General features: G+C 41.3%; 1 protein-coding gene across 7 annotated transcripts in view; it reads right to left on the bottom strand.

The window, feature by feature from the left end:
• The window catches only part of TSPAN4 (tetraspanin 4), a 359,373-nt gene that overhangs the window by 9,021 nt on the left and 328,444 nt on the right, over positions 1 to 21,908 (bottom strand). For all 7 annotated transcript variants that reach the window (XM_064657620.1, XM_064657621.1, XM_064657623.1 and 4 more), the window contains 3 exons: positions 12,443 to 12,544; positions 4,209 to 4,340; positions 1,822 to 1,905 (listed from right to left, as the gene is read on the bottom strand). In XM_064657620.1, coding sequence (XP_064513690.1) covers positions 1,822 to 1,905; positions 4,209 to 4,340; positions 12,443 to 12,544 — 318 coding nt within the window. The remainder of the gene's footprint in view (positions 1 to 1,821; positions 1,906 to 4,208; positions 4,341 to 12,442; positions 12,545 to 21,908) is intronic.

Consider the following 21,908-nt stretch of genomic DNA (forward strand, 5'->3'; position numbering starts at 1 on the left):
GTGGGGGAATCACTGGAGACTGAAAATGCATTAATCATGGCCATCAATGCCTCATCAACAATGTATGTGTCTTTCTACTCAGCCTATTCAAGAGAAGCAGCAGGGAGGTGGTGGTTCTTCTGCCAGCCAACTACTGACCTGCTGTGCTGCCTCTGTAGATTACTTCATCAGAAAAGGGGATGGGGAAGAGAGTCTTATCTTCCTTCCAGTTGAAGTACTTATATGAATGTACTAAGTGCTTGTTATTTTCCCTTTGCAACACCACTGAAAGAATTGTCATTGAAATGAAGGTCTGCCAAGTAGAAATTTTTAGGGTATGGATTCTATTTCAAGAACTTAAAATGACCACTTCAAATTTAGTGTTTACATCAGTAGTAGTTTCTGTTAATGAGTACTTTGAAAGAGTATATGAATACACACACTATTCTATTTATGAAGAAAAAAATGGTTATAAAGTTGTTAATCTTCTCCAAGTCTCAGTCTTCCACAGTGAAATAAGACTGTTAGGTTTTAGGGTGCTGTTTTACAGAAAGCACTTGCCTTTTGGAAGTATCCCCTGAACACTGCCTTCTGCTTCCTAGCAAAGGAATACCTTTGGGGACAGCTGCATAATAAAACCGTGGTGGCTGAACTTGTTTTGTAATTTGGAGGAGGCACAATGAAGAATATTCTTCTGTCACATGGGCTATATGTCCTTCAAGTTGTGCCACTGTATAATTCTAACTATAAAATTCTTAACATGAAAAACAAAAGCTGTCGCACGCTTAGGGCCAGAACAACATTGAAACAGAAACAACAGAGGGAGCCCAAATCATTTGAGGTGACAGTGCATCAAAACTTTCATCATCAGTTAGATTCAATCACATAGTGCAGCTGGAAGACAGACTGAAAATCTTTCATGTTCTGAGGGGTTTTCTCTGCATTGCACAGCATTCACTAGGAATATGAATTTGCATTTTTAAATTGTCTGAAGTGTTTTCTTCCATGCAAACTAGTAATGTCTTTCTGTCAGAAAGATAGCATTGTCTTAGAACTTGATTATATTTAAGGTATTTATGAGAAAGACTTTGACATAGGTTGGTGGAGTTATTTTAGTGTATCTTTTAAAGACCCCCTAAATGCTGCACAGATGCTCAAAAGCTGGGTATTTTTTTGGTTTTGTTTTTTTTTTAAGTATGGTAATATATTAACAACAGTCTTAAATTGTCTGTCTGCCATATGATCTGGTTGAGCATTTTTCCTAAGCATATCTGCTCACAACAGTGGAATAAAAACCAAAACTCTACTGAATTTGGGCCTGTGAGGCATCAGGCATTTGCATTAATAAGTTGCAGCCAATACATAACATATGAGAGAGTAAGATGCATGCCATTCTGCCTAATCTGACATTAGTGGGAATGTGAGTAGAATTCTGATCCCAGGCTCTCTCTTGCTGCTGCTAGTGGCATACCAGGCAAAATTAAAAACCAAACCAAAACAAAAACCCAAACGACCACAGGTTATTCTGCAGTTACATGGTGTTAATTAGCTCAGCAATGCCATCCTTTCTGCTTATATCTTGAGGGTGAGAGAGAGGGGGAGCTGGAAACTGAGATTTTCACTGCATTTAGGAATGGGATTTTGGGCCATGAATGAAGCGCTGACATACAGCTGAATCTTGTACCTATTTTAAATAAATTAAAACACAAAGGACTTAAATCTTGCAGAATTTTACTCTACCATCATGTAAAATTATTAAAACCAGCGTGAGCAGAGTATATCTGGATCTATGATTACTTAATTACAATTAGTTAGGATTTGAAAATTGATATTAAACTGTACCTGCACCATAGCTGTGCACAATCCAAAGATTCCCACTGCTAATAAGTTTTCCTGGAGCCATATTTTCACAGTTTCATAGCAAGGCTAGAAAAAAAATCCACATAATATCGTATTAGCCATAAACATACAGCTCTATTACCCGGGGAATATACAGGCAGAGAAGAATCAGATCTGACTAAGGTGCTATGTAGCCTGGACTATAATTTCAGCATTGGAGCAAGTACAGTGTATTTTTGAGTTGAAGCTTGAACATGGAGTACTAATTCTAATGACAAAAAATTGTGCACCTTCAAAATGCTGCATGAGCACTGCTCCATATAACCTTTTAAGAGTAGTTTTAACTACTGTGCTGGTTTTGGCTGGGGTAGACTTAATTTTCTTCACAGTGGTCATAGGGCTTTGTTTTGCATTTGTGCTGAACACAAGGTAGACAATATAGAGATATCTTTGTTATTGCTGAGCAGGGCTTACCCAGAGCCAAGGCCTTTTCTGCTTCTTGTACTCTCACACTGGCAAGGAAGTTGGGGCTACATGGGAGGTTGGGAGGGGACACAGCTGGGCCAGATGACCCAAAGGGAATAAAGGATTTCATATCATGTCACATCATGCTTAGCATATAAAGAGGGGAGAAAAGAGGACGAAGACGAGGATGTTTGGAATGATGGCATTTGCCTTCCCCAGTCAAGGTTACGTGTGGATGGAGCCCTGCTCTCCTGGGGATGGCTGGACACCTGCCTGCCCATGGGAAGTGGTGAATGAATTCCTTGTTTTGCTTTGTTTGAACACGTGGCTTTTGCTGTCCCCATTGAATTGTTCTTAACCCACTCTTTTCTCACTTTTACTCTTCTGATTCTCCCCTTGATCCCACCGCTGGAGGAGTGAGTGAGCAACTGTGGAGGGGTGAGTGAGCAGCTGTGTGGTGCTTAGTACAAGGCTGGGGTTAAACCATGACAAATAAACAAGCAGTGGATTTGTGTCCTCTTTGCCCTCTAAAACCCAACCAGAAGCAGTTAGAACTTTAGAATGAGGCTTTCCTTTTCTCTATGTTTCAGGGAAACAAATATTTCTTATAATACCTACATATATATGAAACCCAAAAGTCCCAGTGAGAGTGGCTCAGTAGCCACTCCTGCTGCACATGGACCCATTTCATAACATTTTCCATCATTTCAATTTGCAGTATGGGCACTCCTCCATTATTTTTTTCCTGCTTTAAATTCTGCAGTAGCTGTAACTCCATGTTGCTGATCCAGTTTTGGGTGGAACTGGCCCAAGTGAAACCTTTCTTGAAATAATAAGTAGTGTCTGTAAGACAACCTTGTGCAAAAACAGTCTTGTAAATGTTCAGGCCAAGAATCATTCAGATTTCAGTTTGTGGCTTTCACATATGTATAAAGGAAAAACTATTAATGCCCACCAGAAGACACAGTGTTAACCTGCACTGATCTGCTTGGGACCACAGATAAAAGAGAAGAACATTTAAGCCCTTAAATGACTTGGGGCTACTTGAGAAGTATAAGGAAGCCATGTTTGATGTGAACTCAGCCTCTGCCAGTGCCAATCCATGTGTATGAAATTTTGCTAGAAAGTGGCCAAGAGAGCTTTAGTCATTGTCTTCACAAACCATTAGAAGCAGCAAAACTTGCTTATAATTCCACTTCATAAGATGGCCTTACTCCACACTCCCCCTGCATAATTGCAATACCTGTAATGAGCACAAAGAATTGCTGAGCTAATTTCAGAGAAGAATTTAGGCTCTGATGATCTGTTCCGGAAAGATCTTACTGAGGTCATTGTAGGGAAATTATCCCATGGAGTTTTGAATTTGATTACAGGCAAGTGCAAAAACTCACTGAAAAAAAATGCTGCCGGCAATTCAGCAGAACAGTTTCCACTTTCCTACTGTGCAGTGGAAGCCCCTGAGCTAGAGTTCCTGGTTGGAGCAGAGCACTCTACGCTCACAGTCCTCCTGCCTCAGGACTGCCTGGGCTATGATAAGCTATGGCTGCTGCTCCAGGGCCTGTCTGTGTATGAGCCATTTGCTTTTATTGCTACCTGACTCCAGTAGGTAGGACATTAAAAAGGACATTCCTGTCATTTCCTAGCTAGTTGTAGCTAGACCATGCTGCATATCAGTGTTGGAATGTACTTGTCTGTTATGTGAAGTAACAGCTTAGAGCTTACTGAAAGGAAACCCTTCGGCTCCTAAAAATAATTAAATAGGAAGTTTCACTGGAGGTCAAAGGCCACAGCTCAACATGAGCCTTCTGGAACCACCTGATTAAAGATCAGATTATCATCTGTATAGCCCTGCAGAGATGACTACCTGCCCGCCCTTCACCTGGGCTGCAAGACAGCTGCTGAGATGGTGCTGGAGAGCTACTCACCGCTTTCCACCAGGTCCCTGGGGAATGAAGTCCACAATTCTCACTGAATTCTAAGCAGCAGGAGTCTGGCACCCGGGTTGTGTTGTACACTTCAAACCAGTCAGTGTAGTTGGAGACTCCACAGCACCTGAACTGGAAAAAGATGAACCGAGGCGATACCGTAAGTACGACCTGTCACTGACTTCTGCTTGTTCTGAGTTCTGCCTTCTGGAGCTGGACACACAGATTATACCAGCAGAGGCTTGAAGTTTTAAAGAAATGCAGTACTTCCTCAGTGTTACCCAAATGGACCCTTTTCTCCACTCTTATATTATGTTTAAATATGGTCTTGTATGTTGATGCTGATGCAAGAAGCAAAGGCACCCATCTGCAGCGGGAGGACACTGCAGGAGCCGAAATCAGACAACCTTAGCTGAGTACTGAGATTAAGGATATGTGACTGAGCAGAATTATAACAAGTTGTTTACAGCTTCTTGTCTGTAAAAAAGATACAGATACAGCACCCAAGAGATGAAGATAGTGGGATCTCTGTGGCACACTACTCCTAGAATCATGATTGAAGTTAACAAGGCAAATTTCTCGCTAAGCTCTTAATTACTAATCACCTTTGAAAGTCTTTGCCAGTCAGTAAAAGATGTATTTCCTCCTCGTCTCTCTGTGGTGCAGTTTCTTAATGTCATCATCTGATGCTGCTAAATAGTGGTGCTTTAAGTGTCTGCATACGAGGACACAAAGATTACAACAGTGCTAAATCAGAAGGTTTGTTCTACTTCGGTAGTGGGAAGAAAGGTATAGGAAACATACATAATGGTACAGGGAATGACTGTAATCATCTTCCCTCTCTGGGAACTGGGATATTCCTGTGATACAAAATAAGCTAAGACTCATTACCATATAGATGTATACACCATCTGTTGCCCCTATGCTAACTCAAAAGTATGAATTTGTTGGTATTTAGGCACTTTAGCACTAATGAGTAAAAAAAGACAACACTGGGCTGCAGAACCACTCTCTGCTATTGGCAGTACCTCACACTTTTTCAGGGCTAAGCCAGCCACCCACTTAGCCTCAAAATGACTTGCTGAGATCTTATTCTTTAAATGTGATCCTATATAAGCCTGTACAGTATCTTTTGCATCCCTACAGAGACCACTCCTCTTGTTTGTGATAGACCCATAATCATGCAGACATCTGTACCACCAGGACCAAGGACCCAATTCAGATCCTGATGTTTACACTGGCCTGAGAGAGAGTTTTCCCTTGCTATGTAACAGTTGTGGAGTTCAGGCTGTAGGTAAAGTTGTAGTGTTCAGGTCTTGTTGCACACACAAAATCTGCCATTCAAGACCTATAGAGGGCAGAGGTGTCATGCGCTGCCTCATGCATCATATGATGCTTCAAGTACTCACAAAAAGTACTCCTTGATAGAGACGTTTCAATGCTCACAGCAGGGTTTTTCTTCTGCCAAGAAAAAGTCAGAAAACTTTCCTGGACTAACATCTATTCCCGCAAGGTTCTGCTCCGAATTTTGATTTGGTCTGTGGTAGGAATCAATCCTTAGCTTGCAACTGTTTGATTTGTGAGTTTACAGGCTTCATTTTCTATAAACTGACGTGAAAGTAAAAAGTTTGTAGCTTTCTTTTTTCCCCTCTATGTTCCTGCACAGAAAACAGGAGGTCCATGAGTAACAGGTCCCAAAAAACGAATAGGAGCAGCATGGAACACATGGTATGCATTTGAGGAAAGCTGGTTTATTTGGAAATCTAACAAGAAGAAGGTCTTGCAGGCTGTCATCATTAGAGTCAGGAGGCAGCTCTTTGACAGACAGTGAGAAGTGACAGCTTGTAAACAGCAAGCCTTAAAAATGTGGCTCATCTGTGATGTAGAGAGCGCAGCGGTAAGGGCTGAGACATTTGAGTGATGTTCTGGCCAAACACAAGTGACACAAGTTTGCATAAATCAGGACTAGACCCCTTCTCCCCGTAATATTGCATGGCTAAGGGTGTCAAAGTCTGACAGGGTAAGGAGATGGAGATGAAGTATGGCTTTTGTAGTTAAGAGCTCACTAACAGGTTGAGGACAGCTGATCCTATGGAGCCTGTGAAGCAGGAGGTGCCTAGGCCATCAGATAGGGTTGGGGCTCCAAAGAGTAAAAATTCCTGGTAAACCAGAAGGTGAAAATAGGAAGGGATGCAGTTGCAAAGACAAGCTGCAGCTGGACACAAATTGCCTGCCCACACAGATTCTCCGTGTACTGTACAAGAGCAGAGCAGACACGGCAGACCCAGCAATAGGAGAAAGGGCTAAGGAAAGATCGAGGACATAGCAGAGGATCAATAGTCTTAGGACTGGAAAAAAATAGTCTGGAACTGTAACGGGAAGAAATATCTTTGGAAGACAAAGGAATTATAAGCATTAAGCAGTGGATGATCCACAGTCCTAAAGGAGAGGAGGTGACGATCACAGAAGAGAACTAACACCACAGAGACCAGAAAGCACCACCAAGTGAGCCAGCACTGCTCAATGAAGGCCAAGTCCAGTGACCGGCACTTCTAGGGGGCAGAGGCACGGATCCATGGCAGTAGGTCAATGACACAAGAACAAGGAAACGAGCCACAGTGGGATTGAGTGGGACACCAGTACAGATGCAGCAAAGGGGCCCAGCTAGAAGCCAAAAAGACAGATAAGCTGAGAACTCAGTAAACTCAGAGACTTCATTAAGGATGTTCAAGTAGAAAAGAGATAGTATGGGAGTGATTTTGGATCATTTGACAGGCAACCTGATTTATCCCAGGTTCACGAAGCTGAACAGTAAGTAGCCAATTGTTGAGGGAGATGAGGGACTATGAAAAGAAAGCGGAATATTGAGGACAAAGAGCAAAATATGAGGACTTCTTTAGAGTCCTCTTAGACTTGAGAGCAATGTTCTCTTTTGAAAATTTACAAGGTTTCTGAGCAAGGACAGTTGGAGACAGTCCTACAACTTGGAGGATGGAGAAAGCTCAGGTCACATGAAGGATAATTTCTGTCACCAGCAGTTTGTTGTAGCCAGTTTTACCAGACTTCATGTTCATCCACAAAGCCTGATGTTCTGCCAATGCCAGACTGATTGTCATGAAGCAATTGAAGACCTGATTCTTTCTACAACTGCATTTATTTTTTGATCACATTTACAGTCCTATCTTGTTCCCTTTACTAGTTAAGTGATAAAAATTAGACAAGGTTGCCTAATTGATTAATTCTGTTCCTAGTTTCACCAAGGAACAATACACTCATGTTTTTTAGAAACAATTAGAAACTACTTGTACTTATTTTGGGGTACCCAGACAAACACACTTTAAAAGAGGATAATCCATTAAAAATGTTAACTGTTGTCTCAAATAGCATAACTTGAGGACACCTTGACTTGGACACCCCAGGTCACTCAATTCTAGGGCTCACAGCTGTGAAAGACCATGCAGTGTGAGAGGCAATTGTGCTGCTCCATGAACAAATGTAGGTACTTATGGCATAAGGTGACAATGAGGTAGTAGTGCTGAGGATGTTCATGCAATGTTTGGCAGAGTTGCTCAAACAAGCCAAAGCTTGTCAAATGCCTTTGAGTATCTGAGCTCCACTTACTGAACAGTGTTTCTAGGAATAATGACAATATGCTGCAGTTTGTTTCGGATGTTTCATGTGGGAGGCTCTCTCTCTCCTGAGATGTCAAACCAGATCTTTTCTCCCCCTTTGTTGTACAGACATAAATCACTCCCTTACTGATAATCTGTGGGGTTCTGAAGTGGCTCATAGGTTTCCAAAAGCTGAGGACATGCAGGGGATGCTCAACACAATGATGCAGTCAAAGGTCATGGTGCTGAGGTGCTTTTCCCAGCCAAGCAGCACCAAACAGCACTGAGGTCTCTGTGTTGTACTTATGGGATGCAAAGCTGCTTGCAAATAGCTTATTTTTTACTTTAACAAGTAACTGCTGCTCTAGCATGGGGTATCTAGGGCTGGTAATTAATGTTAAACAGAATGTTTCTATCTTAGTGCAACAGAAATGTTAACGAGTTGGACACTTGTACATATTTTACAGGTAATCCAAATAGTGAAGGCTAAGTAGGCCTTATCTTTGGCAAATTCCTGCAAAATCAGCCAGGCTGGGTTCATGAAAATAAACAGACATTCAGTCTTTGTTGCAGACAGTTTGTTATCAATGCCTGGTTTTTCTGGTTTTATGAATGTGACAAAGAACTAGAGACAGGGCAGGGTGCCTTTTATATGCTTTTTCATCCATCACTTAAAAGTGGTGAATAACACAGTTTTGTTCTAAAAATCATGTTTAATGGGTGGTTTGGATTGCTTCAGCAGTAATTCTAAAGTATAGCTTGATCTAACAGAATCAATGACTGGACAGAGGGAGATGGGTCAAATTTTCTTCTCAGTTACAGTGGTCTAAATAGACATGAAAGGACATTACACAGCAGCAAAAGTGAGCTGAATGTGGCTCACTTTAGTGAAGCTAATAGGTTTTCTGCATGCCTCTCAAATTACTGCCTGGTTAGTTAAAAGGAGAAGTGTTCAAATATTGATCACAAAGATGTTGGGGATGAAGCAACGTTTAAAAATTAATGCCTGTTTCTCATTTCCTAATGATCTCCACCTGTAACTCTAACCAGGTGGTGGGTAAGGAGTGTAGTGCAGTTCAGGGTAGCTCACCTCCTAAACTGTTAGAATTTTAGTCATGTTTAAAAACTACTTTGTAAGCTTTTCTAGTCTTCAGTCACAACATGCAGAAGTCATCTGCTCGTGTTTCTGATCCTTTTAAAGTTTGAAACACTATCGAGAAAGGCTGTGAGTTTTGTTAGCTGGAGGTATTAAAAAGAAATCAATAGAATGTTCTAATTTGAAACAGCTCCCTGACCTAGAGGCTTAATGTGACTGCAGAATGAGCCCACTGCTTTTCCTCTCACATGTTTTGCAGGTGTGCAGCTCAACCCAAATCCTTTACTGGCAATATGAACAGATCAGTCATGGGCCGAAACTGCAACTTCCTCTTTAAAGACAGACCAGACAGGCCCTGTTTTTCCTTGTTTCCAGTTACTTAGGAATTGTGTGCTTCTTTTAAAAAGAGGAAAACCTTTTCTCAAGGCACAAAGCCTTCAGAGAATAAAGCCTTACTCAAAAGGTGCTCTGGCCTTTCACACTTGACAAAAAAATAGAGTAATCACCTCTCACAAGTCACTGTGTGAGCACTGGGTATCCACACTCCCAGTCAAAACTCCCCTCTGTTTTGTGACTGGGCAGTCCCATAGAAATCAAATGCCATCTAAATGTGGCCCTGTTCCTGGAAAACAGTTTCCTCCTTCTTTAAGCAAAAGCTGCCATACACAGTTGTACCTAGTGAACTCAGGTGGGTGTGGTCTCTATCTGAGCAAACCACGGGAGAAATGAAGAGCTCCAGTGCCAGAGCTCCAGTCCCTCATGTCTGGGCTACTATTTTAACCACTGCTCAAGCTCTGAAAAATACTTTTGCAAAGGAAGGAGTGCAAGACAGAGGGGACAAGGGAGAAGGTCTCATTATGATTTCTGTTACTGTCATGTTTTTCACATGGCATGCTTTTTTCCTGAGGCTGCTGTTTTCCATTCATGTACAGACACAGCCCATAGCTCAACCAATGCCTGATGTCTACTGGTCCCATGAGGAAAGTCAGTTCTGAGACACTGTCCTAATATGCACATGTGCTTAGCTCTACTGTGGGGTTTTTTGAGAGCCTTAGGAGACAAAATGCAAACAGCAAGCCTGGGCTGGGACTTTCCTTTCAGAAAATCCCCTGTATTGCCCTAATCCTCCTATCAATGATTACACCCTACTGATTAGGAAGGTAAGAGATAATGATTATTACACAAAAAAAATCCCCTTGGCATTTAGATAGCACTATTCAACTGCAAAGTGTTTTACATAATTAACCATGCTGGAATTGTCTTTGCTGCACCACTGCAATAGTCTATTCCTAAATAGTTTTGAAAGATACATGTGAAAACCAATTATGTAGAGCAGTAAAAATGGATCTATGGGAGCTCTTTGCTTTCCTCCTCAGTGCCCAGCACAGGGAGCAGGGCGACTCACACTGTGGTACCGTCAGTGGTGCATGGTAATTTCCTAGTGGCCCTGAGAGCGTGATGCCCCATGGCTGTACACACCTTGTGAGATAGCACTTTGTTATCTTATGAGCTCCTAGGAGTTAGATAACATCAAACCCAAGCTTGTCACTGAACATGACCATTTCTTTTAAGCAAAAAACCCTGTCTTGCTCTTTAAGAAATCTACTGTCCTGCTGTACAATGGCATCCTACCACCCCATATGTTTATCTTGAGTTTTTAGCTCTTGGATCAATTACAGAGCCCTTTTCTTTCAAAACCCTTTTTCCTTCCTGATCTCTTTTAATGGGCTGCAATCACATCACTACTTTATATTTTTCTGGTTATATAAAATGGTTAAAATTTCTCACCATACTTTCCAAAATTCTCATTATTCTTTTACCTCTTTTCTGAATCCAATCCAACTTGTGAACATCTTGAAAAAATGTGACTAGGTGAACTAGACATAGCATATACTGTTGAACCTATTTTACAGAAAGGGGAGCAGAAGTATGGTGTTTATATCCCATGAGTCCTCCAAACAATGCTTCTTCCCCCGCCTTTGCTATAGGCTTTTAACAATTCTTGGGGTGTCACTGAAACCTGATTAATATTTACTGCAAACATTTTAACATTAGTAATTTTTACTACATTTTTACTAAGCATAGTTAAGTTACTGTAGAAGAGTAAGACTTCTAATACTCTTTGATATAAGCAACGGTATTTAAAATTTTATCTATATTTCACATGGCTTACTCTTGGGCTAACACCACAAAATGCATTTCTCTTGTTGGTAATTGATGCCTTCTCATATCTGATGTATTGGAAAGAGGAAATAGTATTGAAGGAGGAAAATATTAACAATATTGCAAGGTGCTGAGGCCTTTTAAAGGTAACTGAAAGAACCTATCATGTGCAGTTGTTAGAATGCAAAACTGGTACCAGCTTGTTTGCTGGACCTGAGGTGTTTGTCTTTCACACACAGTACTGTTGCAGGCAACCTACTGCACTCAACACAGACAGCTCCTGCAGACCCAAAGATGCACATAGAGTTTGGCCAACCAGTTCTTTTGTTCTGTTTGTAACCCCAAATTTTTCATTTCTCAGACCATTTCTTAGCAGCCTGTTGCTCCTGTTATTTTGTATCATACAGAAGAGTATTCCTGGGAGAGGTTATCGTCTTTGATCGATTCAAGGCATCAGAGGCAAGACTAAAACCCTCCTGTCTGTACCACACTAGCACCTCTTGGGGAGAAATTGAGAAAGCTACGAAAGATTTTTTGAGTGAAACCAGGGCAGTGCAAGGGCTTCTGCCTAAAGCAGAAAAAAACTTGGAGCACTTTTCCTCGTTCAAGAAGCAGAGAAAATGAAATCAGAAAGATCAACCCCAGGAGAACTGACTGAACTGAATATGCAACGAGAAGTACAGAGCTAATAAACCCAAACTGTCAGTGATGGTGTTTCCTCAGTAAGCCAGACAAGGACAAAAGGAGGAAGCCAGCTACAGTGTTCACCAGTCCTTATGAAACAAACACTGGCAGAGGGCTGTCAGAGAATCAGGACAATCAGAACAGCAGTAGCAAAAAGCATTCCCAGCCCATCTGTGATGGAGGATGATTGAATTCTGCTGGGGAAAATGTACTGACTGTAGGAGGAGGTTGTAAACACGGTGGTCTGTTTCCATCTTCACTACACTAGTGGAAACAACAATAGCAGTGAAAGGAGACAGGACAAAAATGAAAAGGGGCTGAGGTTGTTCTTTGCTATTATGCCATTGCTCCTAATCACAGCATAAGCCACCCCTCTGACTTTAAAGAGAAGGTACTGCTTGTTTCCTGTCTGACCAGCTCCTTCACTCTCCACACAGCACAGAACTATATGATATTTAGGCATCAACATAAACTTTTAAAAGAAAGAAGCTATTCCTGGTCAAAGGAGAAATAAAAATTACTGTTTGTTACAAAAAGCAGAGAGTTTAGTTGCTAATATGCTGACTGGGTGGGAGAAAGAGATTGGCTTGGGGTTTGGAGGTTTAATTAGGTTCACACCCAGAACATGCTGTTAAAGAACTCAGAGGGTAAAGAAGAGAAAAAAGAGAACTCAGACTTACATCTGTTTGAATGATGCTCCATGCATTAGTGAGGCCAATATTTCCATCTGTCCCATACAAATGAAGTCCTTTCTTCAGATCCCGCTGAGCATACTTGTCAATCTAAAACCAACAACAAAAGACACAAACCTTAGAATTTGCCGAGTACCACATTTCAGAATTAAAGTGCAGGGGTGTGTTGGACAATGGTCCTGTACTGAATAAGAAGGGAACCAACACTTCCTAACACCTTTCTCCAGTAGACCCAGTATTTATTAGAGGTACCTGCACTTTGTAAAGAACACGAGGAGTTCCTATTCTGAGTTTATGTTCATGTTTTCCATCACAGAGACCTTCCAAACATTTTTCCCTTCTCACTTAACCACCAAAGTACTATAGGGAGACTGGACACAGTTTAATCACTCGTTTTTGCAAATGAGGCCTATATATGAAAATGTTCACCTACACACAGCATTTCCTTTTAGCTTAATACCTTTAATTGTGACCAAGTACCCCTCAGCATCTTCCTTATGCTTCCTGGGAGAACAACACTGGCATTAACATTGTTCTGATGCTCTGAATTGCGTTTATTCCATCAGCCAGAGTACCCCACTTCTTACAGCAGGATGAACCTAATGATACTGAAGCAGCAGGTAATGAGCTATCTAAAATTCAGGACAGAGAGGATTTCAGAATTTAGTTACTAAACAGAACTGCTCTTTAATAAACACATTTTTCTTGATTGAATCAAAGTACAAAGTTCTGCTTTTGAGGGTTTTGCAATTGAAGATGGTGCTTTCTTGTTGAGAGTCCCTGCTGGTAAAGCAGGCTATTGTTGGATTCACTGGTCACCAACAGGTAGTAATCCAAAATGATTGCAAGTGCTTCTCTCCTAGTCTAACCATACATACACATTTCTACAGAATCAAGCAAACATCAACAAGGAAGTAAATAATTAATGGATATTCATGGTTTAACCTGATTTTTCTGTTGTAAATGAAAAACACTGACTAGTGCTGCTCAAATATGCCCGTACATTACCCCTCCCCTAGGTGCCTGTCAATGTTAGTGGTCTGTTAGACATCCAAGGTATAGCAAGAAGGGTGAGCAGACCTGTCCCATTTCTTCTCCATCAATCTGCTATAAATCTGACTGCAAAATACAGTGCCATCCTGAGATCATCCTGCTGCAATAGCGAAAAGAAAACTATAATTAAAGTCCCAACTTGTTTCATGGGGACAGTCTGTTTTAATACATACTCTCCCATATTGTAGAACAGACTGATGCGGTGTATTCTCTAGTCACTGCCCCTCTGACACTTGTCATTCCACCCGGGGGAAGGATAGTGGGGGGTGTCTAAAATGAAGTAACCAATGCTAATTTTGAGTTAACACAGGGAACAAAGGTATTCTTCTGCCATACACTTGGACTTCCCTTCTGCTTTGTGCAGTCAGAATTGTCTTCAAAAGCACCTGGAAAAAAGGTGGATGCAAAGCATCTTGCACAGTGTAAAAGAGGAATTTTCAACCCACTACATCATAATTTTTATGGGGTAAATTAAAGTCACTCAAAAGTACAACTCCACAAAAAATTATGACCTCAAAAGTTCATCATGTCCATCTCTGCTGTATGTGCAAAAGACTGTGCTCCATTTCTTTTGTTTCCTTCCCAAAAGTTTACCACCATCATGCTGAGCCACTAATAAAATAGCTTTGAGGCAGTACAAGAAAGATGTACAACTTAATCTCAGCGCCTTAACTATCACACAAGGACTTTCTCATTGGTGACTCCCTTAAACAGTAGGTGCTGTGATCCCACTGTAATTATCATGTAAGCTGCTTTTGGCTTTACACAGAGATTATACATAGTCACTGGTACATTAATTAGAAGAGAAAACCAAAGCTGAGAGCTGTCATTAAATTTGAAATTAGTTGAGAAAATTACAGGCAACAAATGATAAACTTACATGTGTTGGGAATTCCTAGCATTCATTTAAGAATTAGACTGAACTGGGTTTCAGCTCTTCACTTACCCTCAGCTCCATGTGTCTCAACTGGATCTGCTGTGGTCTCCAGCAGACACATCAGTCAGGACTGAAGGGTGTGGTTGTGATGCTAGTGTCAGAGAGGCTTTGAAATTTAGTTAATGTCCTATAGAGGTAGTGAAGTGAATTAATTGCTGAAAAACTAATTCTTATTCAGAAACAAACAGAGGTGAAGAGGAACAGTATAGCTGAGGGCAGGTGGGGACAGAAACCCAGCTAGGAGATCTGTTGTCTTGAAAGAGAAAGGTCTATTTTGAATATTAATTAATCACACCTGAGAATATCCACCCTGTACAATGAGAGCTATGCACCAGCCTTAGGTTCATATCAGCACTGATCTGGAACATGGAGGAGAACAGTGATGCTTATCTGAAGGGCAAATGCATGTTACCAAAAGAATGCAAAATGCCAAATTTGCATTTCCTCACTCAAAAAAACTCAAAGTTTTGCTTTGCAAACAGAGCAGTGGCTCAGCATGATGATCCCTTTTACAAGGGCTCACATGCCACCCCTGTTAATGCAATCTTCATGTCCTATTTGAGATAGATAATAATAATAACAACTTACTTATTCCACATGTGCTTTAACGTGGTCTCTAGAGGTGTCCCCACCAAGCATTCCTGATCTTCCTTTCACCTGGAGAAGCCTCACTAGCAAGCATTTTGCTGAGGCAACATAAAAGCAAGTTCTCTCTTACTCATAAAATTAACCACTTTTCCCTGCACAAAGAGTGCAAGACCTTCACACTGGGAACACAACTGGCAACAGATTTCCATGTTTCACAAACTGAGTAAGCAGCAGAGCACTACTTGAGAAAACAGGCACTATGTGACCAGTTCTCCTGCTGCTATTTCAAAAAGCCTCAATGTCAAGTCCTGCACATTGTACGATCCATCAGTATTTGCTGTTTTAAAAAGAAAGTGCCTGCTTGAATCTTGTTTGGAAGAGGACAAAGGCTTTTTAGAATCCACACCCCTGTGTATCTCATTTCCTTATCTCTCTCACCTCTACGTAGGTTGCAACTTTGGAAGAGGCAAAAGCATGTTTTGAAACAGTATCTCCAGATTGTTTTATCTTTTTATTTCATGTCCACTGTCATGGGAAGGTATCTGGAAATATCACAGAGTTTTACACATATACACACAGAACTTTAGATTTATTTGATTGATTGTAAAGGTAGGATTTTTCATAGTTCTCCTTTACTAAAGTTTCTAACTTACTTTCTGATCAGGTGTGCTGTGCATGTACCAGAGTGTGCTATTCTCTGAAGAGCAGCTGATTTAAAATTTCTTTTTCACAGAGCTACTCCTTAAAGCATTCCCACTCTTTTTTTTTTGCTTACACTAGGGTCAGAAAGTTCTTCATCATCCCCTAGGAATAACCCTGTACAGAACAACTGAGGCTGTGGGAGGCCCTTTGGCTCCAGGAAAAAGGGGAAGCAGGCATTGGCCCTTGTGTCTGCAGCTGAGGTACTGGCATGAAGCCCCCACTGTCTCCCCTGTTTCCAGCCAGGGAAACAAGAGCCTTTTTTATTAATGTGTTACCTTGCATGAATTAATCAGTCCTGATGCACACGTAGCCTTGGACTTCCTAAGAGCTCAGACGATACCAAACAAGAGCCCTTCTCTCATGCACACTGTGAGGAGTCCAGTCTCTACGTGCAGTCCTATTAAAAGCACATTGACCTCTGCTTGAATAACCTCTCTATAAGGTTGTAAGATGGATATTTTTCCCCTAATTGAAGCACTGCTTGAAGCTCTAGACATATGATTCCAACTAGCTTTGACTAGAGAGGGGTAAGTAAAACAATGTCTATTTATGGAGCACAGTGGGCAAGTGCTCCTCCAGGTCATCCTGATCCTTTCCAATCTCAATTTTATTTCTTCCTCAAAATATTTTTAGAACAGCAAAAACTTTTCAATATGCCTTTATTCTAATTATATGTTTGGTTTAAATGAAAACTCACAAAACACCCCTAGCTGCCTCTTCTGCCTTTAATTTGACTTTTTCAGGAAATGATCTTTCTGAAAATGAAATGCTGTACCACAGTGATTCATCACATCTCCTGACAAATAATCCCACCCAACATTCACCAATCTGCCAGCTTCTCTTGTTTGTCTCTGTACTACCAGTCCTCAGCCAGGGAAAATGTCTATCTCAAAACAGGGACTATAGGTATTATATTTAATATTCTGCAATTTCAATCTGCTGTATTCTTCTGAAAACAAGCCAGGCCCTTCACAAAGCACAACTCTAGTGAAGGAGTGCAATGAAGTGTAATAAAAATTCTCAGCAGGTAAACTGTTACTTTAAGTGAGGTACCTATTTTTAGACATGTGGAATACTAGAGATTTCCTTAGACAAACAAGTTTCTGAAAGGTTTGGCAGAAAGAACCTTTTATCAATCTGTTAGTGAGGAAGAGAAAAATTCTCTTCCTCCTTGGGATTCATTGGTCAACAGATCAGATGTGAAAGCTTCAAGCCGACATCCCCACCCATGCAAATTCTTATGACTTCTGGGTTCAGACATATCAGAGCCTTGTTCATGCTTATCAGCCCCACCAGATTTTAGACAAATGTGTCCCAGTGTGAATCCACTACAACCCAGGCCTTCAAGAGAACCACTTCTTAGAGCATATTACTAGCACTTTATCCAAGGTAAAATCCTGTTCCCACTGCAAAGAGCACCAATACTTTCTCATTGACTTCCATTAGGCCCTAAGAGTGCTCTCAAATCTCTCACTGTCCTGTTACAAAGACTTTCTAAAAACCATATAGTGCTCTAAGGTGGACAAGTCACCTGCAGAGAGTTTCAGGCAATGAAGGAAACCCAGTATTTGAACTAAAGAAGAGAAAGCTACAAGAGATGTGGCAGAACTGGAGAGAACCTGCCACAGAGGTCAGGAAAAGTGGCTGGAAGCAGCTGATGCAGTGATGGAGGATGGGCAGGGATCTATCTGAGCCTCATCTAAACTACAGCTGTGACAAAACATCCCTTAAAAAATCTTATATAAAGCCCGTATATAAATCCAGGCCAAATTAAAAAGTGTTTCCTTCTTAATCTGTATTCCCTTGAGACAGCTACTTAAAGTGTAGCAATTTACATGTAAGGCTTGTTTTACTGTCAGCTTTGTCCCCTCATTGCTTCAGAAATCTGAAGCCTCCAAGCAGAACCGTGGCTGGCTGGCTGACAAGCCCAGCTGGAGAAGCCAGCATACTTCAAGAGGATCAAGAGCTGTCAGACTCCACCTTGCCCCCTTGAATAAGACAACTCAGGAATAATTGAGACTGAGAGAAATACTGCGTAACAGCAGCGACAACAAAACCCTGCTTGGCCCAGACATGCTGAAAGCACTACATAAACATTCTGCGCTGAAAAACCCAGGCTCATTATTATTTCCATCTCTGTAATACAGGTGAAGGGAGGACTGCAGGAGCTTCTCAGTTCCTGGGAGTAGTTTCACAGACCCCTCCTCTCACTCTCTGTCTAAATGGAAGGCTTTGGAGTTTATGTACTTACTGTTAAGGCATGAAACAGAAGACAAATACTGTTCCCTGCGAAGCCCAGTCCTGTTATTTTACTGCTGATAAGGAGGAGGAAGTGCTTTGGAGCCAAACGCCTTGGGCAAACAAGGAAATTGTGTCTGTGCAGAACATGGGTATTATCAATATTTACAGCTAATATGATGCAAGACTTCGATCAAACTGAAGCTCTACCAATACTGAAGAGACAAAGTCCTTCCACTGCCCCAGCACGCTGAGAGGGAAGGTGGCTTTGCTGTAATCTTCTCTGGAATAAAGGTCAAAAGAAGACTTTGGGGAGACCCTTATTAACTTCTTTTCAACTTTTTGAAAGTGTGAGGTATCACTTAGATTCTGGCATAGCCTTTAGGAAAAGGCCAGAGGATGCCAGCACAACCCCAGCTTTCTAACCTCCAGGCAACTGGAGACTTTTAATTTCAAGCCTCAGTGCTTTCCTACCGTATCCTGAACAAAAATTCTACCCAAAAAGTCTCCTAAACTGGACAAAGCCTCTCAGCAGTGTTTCAATACAGGTAAGCAAATATTCTTGACCTTTCTGGTGATTGCTTCCCCTGCCTCTCTGCCTCTCCACCAGAACAGGAGAGGCTCTAAGGAAATGAAAAATATCCAATAGTTTCCCACTGGGCAAAACTTTTAATTTAATGCCTTGATAATCATTCTCTACAAATAGCAGGGCGTGGGAAATCGAATGTAAACAGAAAGTGCCTAATCTATAAGGTCATTTGTGAGAGCCCTTGCCTGCTAAGAAGAGATGAGATTGATTGTACCAACAGGTGAGACTTGTTTTAAATGAGATGTCCTCAGGCCTGTCTATAAGAAGCTGAGAGCCCTCCTCACCACTGAAATCTTCCTTATATCACCTGCCTATAAACAGAAATCTTGGAAGATTTTAGTAAGTAAAAGATATTCCATGATTTTTGCTGATGTTTGGCAGTTAAGCAACAACATACCAATTTCTTGCCAGTGTCATCAGTGTTACACGACATCTCTGGGATGTTTTGCTCGGCTCTGTAGGATTTTCTCTTCCTCACTTTATCCCCAAATGTGAAACAACTTCACAACTTAACTTTTTTTTTTAGTTGCTTCCTTAAACACAGAAAACCTCTTGCTTAGTGAATTCTCTTTTCCTAGTTTGACTGCAAAAGCCAGTGTCAGAAGTCAAACACTTTACAGATCTTCCACACTTCCATAATTAAATTGAAATACTTATTGCTCTAGCAGTGCTTGATACCAAGAGAGGTGCATTGGTACTGGCTATGTAACTTCAGAAGAAGAGTGAAGAATACAGAAGTGAAGATCAGAGGAAAAGGGCTGGCAGCAGGAAGAATAATGAATGTTTCTGAGAGGTAATGACTTGGGTCAGCTGAGGTAAGACCTTTCAGCTGTGCTGTAGGATTCCTACCTAGTCTTGAAAAGTCATTGTTTCTCTGGTATTTCAGCTCTCTATTTGTAAAACAGGAATAATCTGACTCTAGTCATGCCATGAAGTTAACAGCATAATTTGGAGTAGGTATCTGAATACCAAACCTAACCTGGGAGAGGAAACCCTGTACAGAATCTTAGACAAGGACTGGAGTTTCTGACCTGAGAGAGTCAGTAACCTTCTTGGCACTGAGAGGGTAAAACTGAGGTTCATCAGGAAGCAAAAGGAAGGACAAGTACATCTTGCATTGGCCTGGAGCAGGCAACTGGTGAAATTATAAGAGAAAGAACCTCCCACCATGTGCTCTGACAAGAACCAAGAAGTTGCAATACCTTTTATAACAAAAAGCTAATAAGAAAGTCAAAGAACTTGGGTTTTTCAAACCAATGTTTCCTGGGTCCATGGTTTGTGCATACAATTAATTGCAGTTTCAGTCACTGTCTTCTGCCCACAGGCACCAGCTCGTGCTCAAATGCAGACATCAGCAAACAGCTGAGGCTGCAGGAAAGGAGCCACAGAAACATCCCTGTACTATTCATACTATTAAAATGCCAATGAATCCCACAGCAGCTTTAGTGCTTCTTTGTTTTAAGCAAGAGATCACAAATATGGCAAGTCACTAGGCTCTGCAACTCAAATTTTTTCATGCAAGAGCAAATTCAAATGTTTTCAGCAAACTGTACCTGATTTTGTCCAAATGATTCCTTAAAAGACCAAGGGAGAGACAGGCATTTTATCATTGTTCCATATAAAGTGAATGTTTAGCATTCTGTTACTGCTGATGTAAGGGGAAAGTACATTATTCTGGAGCCGGAGAGGCCACTGCCATATAATCTGTTCTTATACACAGCAACAGCTGAACAACTTGTGCATCAAGCCCCCAGGTTTGTTTAAATAAAGTACATCATAACTAGCTCAGAGATACAGCTCAAAATGTTAAGCTGCAGCTCTGCTGTTTCTCTAAGCAGAGCCAACTGCTTATTTAAGCTCTCTGTCTTGTATGGCACCTGAGCATGGGCACTTCCCAACAAGACAGTCCTAGACCACCCTAAAAAGCCCCAAATCTTGTTCATTTTTAGTGAACCTAGGAATAAAAATTTTAAATATGAATTCTTGGCTGGCTGCTTCTTGTTTTAAAGGAATTTGAATGCTGCAGCAAACATGGGGAAAGGGCTGGGTAAATAAAATCAATTGCATACTCAAAAGTCTGACACTGCAAAGTAATTATCACATTATTAAGTCAATTCTTCTTGAGCATTATGCATTTTGAGTGACAAAAGCCTCACCAGCAGCATGCTGGAGGAATTTCAGGTGAGTGAACAATGAAGTGCATGTTTTTTGTGACATACCTAATTATACAGCATTCAGGATAAATTTAATGCTGCTTCCACAGAAGGAACTTTTTGTTTACATATAAATGGGCTCTTCTTCAGATTATTAAGATGGTTGGGAAAAAATGATACTAGCACCTCAACAGCAGGGACACCAGCAAAGCTGGTGCCATCGTGATCTAACAGTGCCATTTCTTTTCCAAAATGAACTCCCTTTGTAGCAGATTTTCTTCATATACTTGCTCCAAAGATGACTGACACAAAAGAGCTTCTGTTCCTTTTCTCCAGTTACATATCCCACCAACTCTTGCTCTCAGCAATGCTCTTCTGTCTTCACACATCAGCCTTGTGTCCCACAGATCTCACAATCTTTCCTCAAAGCCCTTGTCCCTTTCCTGTGCCACCCCTCCTACTCACAAGCCTTTTCCCAGACATGGTCCTGTAAGAGTCATTCCTTTCCTGCATGTCCCAGTAAATGGTAATTCTGCCTCAATCTCTAGAGGCGACAGGACCACACCTGTGCCAGGGTGTAAAGAATCTGCTGAGCTATGCTCATGTATTGAAATCCCATGTACATTGGATTCAGACCAGCAAGGGAAATGCTCCCTCTTTCAAAACCTATGCTTACATTGAAGATATTCCCAGGATATCTGTGTTCAGCCTCCCTGCCTTTTTTTTGTTTTTTAAATTTTAAAATAGATAATCACTTTCATTTGTCCTCAACAGCCATCAGTATAACCACAGATAAGTAAATCGGGAAGGATGCTAATTAACATGATACAGGCTGTTGAGCCTTTTGTTTGTCAAGAGACGTGAAAGGTGGGTTGCATTTGTGTTTCCAGTGCTAACAACCTGTTATCTCCAACTACACAGACCCAAGAAAAGAGTGCCAAAACCTCCCCAGCCACCTAGGGATGTGCATGTCAATAGAGCTTGAGATCCAATTAGCTGCCAACAAAGGCTTCAGGACTGCAGAGGCAAATCAAAGCAGGGGGACAATCCACTTCCCTTGTAGGAACTAATGACCACTGTGTGATTATATATTAGGAACAGTGACATTGGACACAGACCCCTTCAGTTGCTGCAAACTGGGAAAGGGAAAGCCAGCAGTTTACTCACAGAGATGGACTTGGCCATATGCCCACT

Source organism: Pseudopipra pipra, chromosome 6 (genome assembly GCF_036250125.1).
Source record: "Pseudopipra pipra isolate bDixPip1 chromosome 6, bDixPip1.hap1, whole genome shotgun sequence".
In the NCBI taxonomy this organism is placed as follows: Eukaryota; Metazoa; Chordata; class Aves; order Passeriformes; family Pipridae; genus Pseudopipra; species Pseudopipra pipra.